General features: G+C 36.5%; 1 protein-coding gene across 1 annotated transcript in view; it reads right to left on the reverse strand.

Annotated features, from left to right (window-relative positions):
• Window positions 1–191, reverse strand: part of LOC21390093 (putative protease Do-like 14) — a 9560-nt gene extending 9369 nt beyond the window's left edge. The window contains exon 1 of the mRNA XM_024171149.1: window positions 43–191. Within this exon, the coding sequence (XP_024026917.1) occupies window positions 43–191 (149 nt within the window). The remainder of the gene's footprint in view (window positions 1–42) is intronic.
• Between the last annotated feature and the right edge of the window lie 431 nt (window positions 192–622).

Genomic DNA, 622 nt, shown 5'->3' on the forward strand with positions numbered 1-622 from the left:
CGCAGCACGCGGCACCAGTGCGGCCAACGCGTGCAGACAGACCGCGTGGCCGCGCACAGCGCGCGCCCTAGCGCAACTGGCGGCCAATATTCGGGATTTGATCCCGAATGGGCCTGAAGGTTTATGAAACCCTCGTAATGCATGCCGACAGACCCGAAAAAGTTCCGGACCCCAAGAAAGGTGAAATCCATCCTGAAGACAACGAATGAAGCCGAAGAATAAAGAACTCCAAAATCGAAGACCCGTTGATGTAACGGACGAATATAATTATTGTAATTATTTATTTATTCGATTCGATTGAGTTGTAATTTATTTTTCCATGGGACCCGGTCAAATCCATCTCAATAGCTGATTGCATATATTTATATTATGTTGATAATTATATATTATATGTTCATGCATATAACATGCCATATAGATATAATGTGCGTACTCATATATTTTATAACATGCCATGCATATACGTGCGTTTGTTATTGTTTATTTTATTTATTATAAAAGTGTTTTAGAAAAATAAAATAAAATAAGAACCATGCGCTAAAATCGATTTAATATGATTAAATTGATTTAAGTTGTAAAATTGATTTGTAAAATAATGTTAAATGTGAAATTGAATTTAAGA

This window comes from Morus notabilis, unplaced genomic scaffold (assembly GCF_000414095.1).
Source record: "Morus notabilis unplaced genomic scaffold, ASM41409v2 Scaffold2062, whole genome shotgun sequence".
NCBI classification, from domain to species: Eukaryota; Viridiplantae; Streptophyta; class Magnoliopsida; order Rosales; family Moraceae; genus Morus; species Morus notabilis.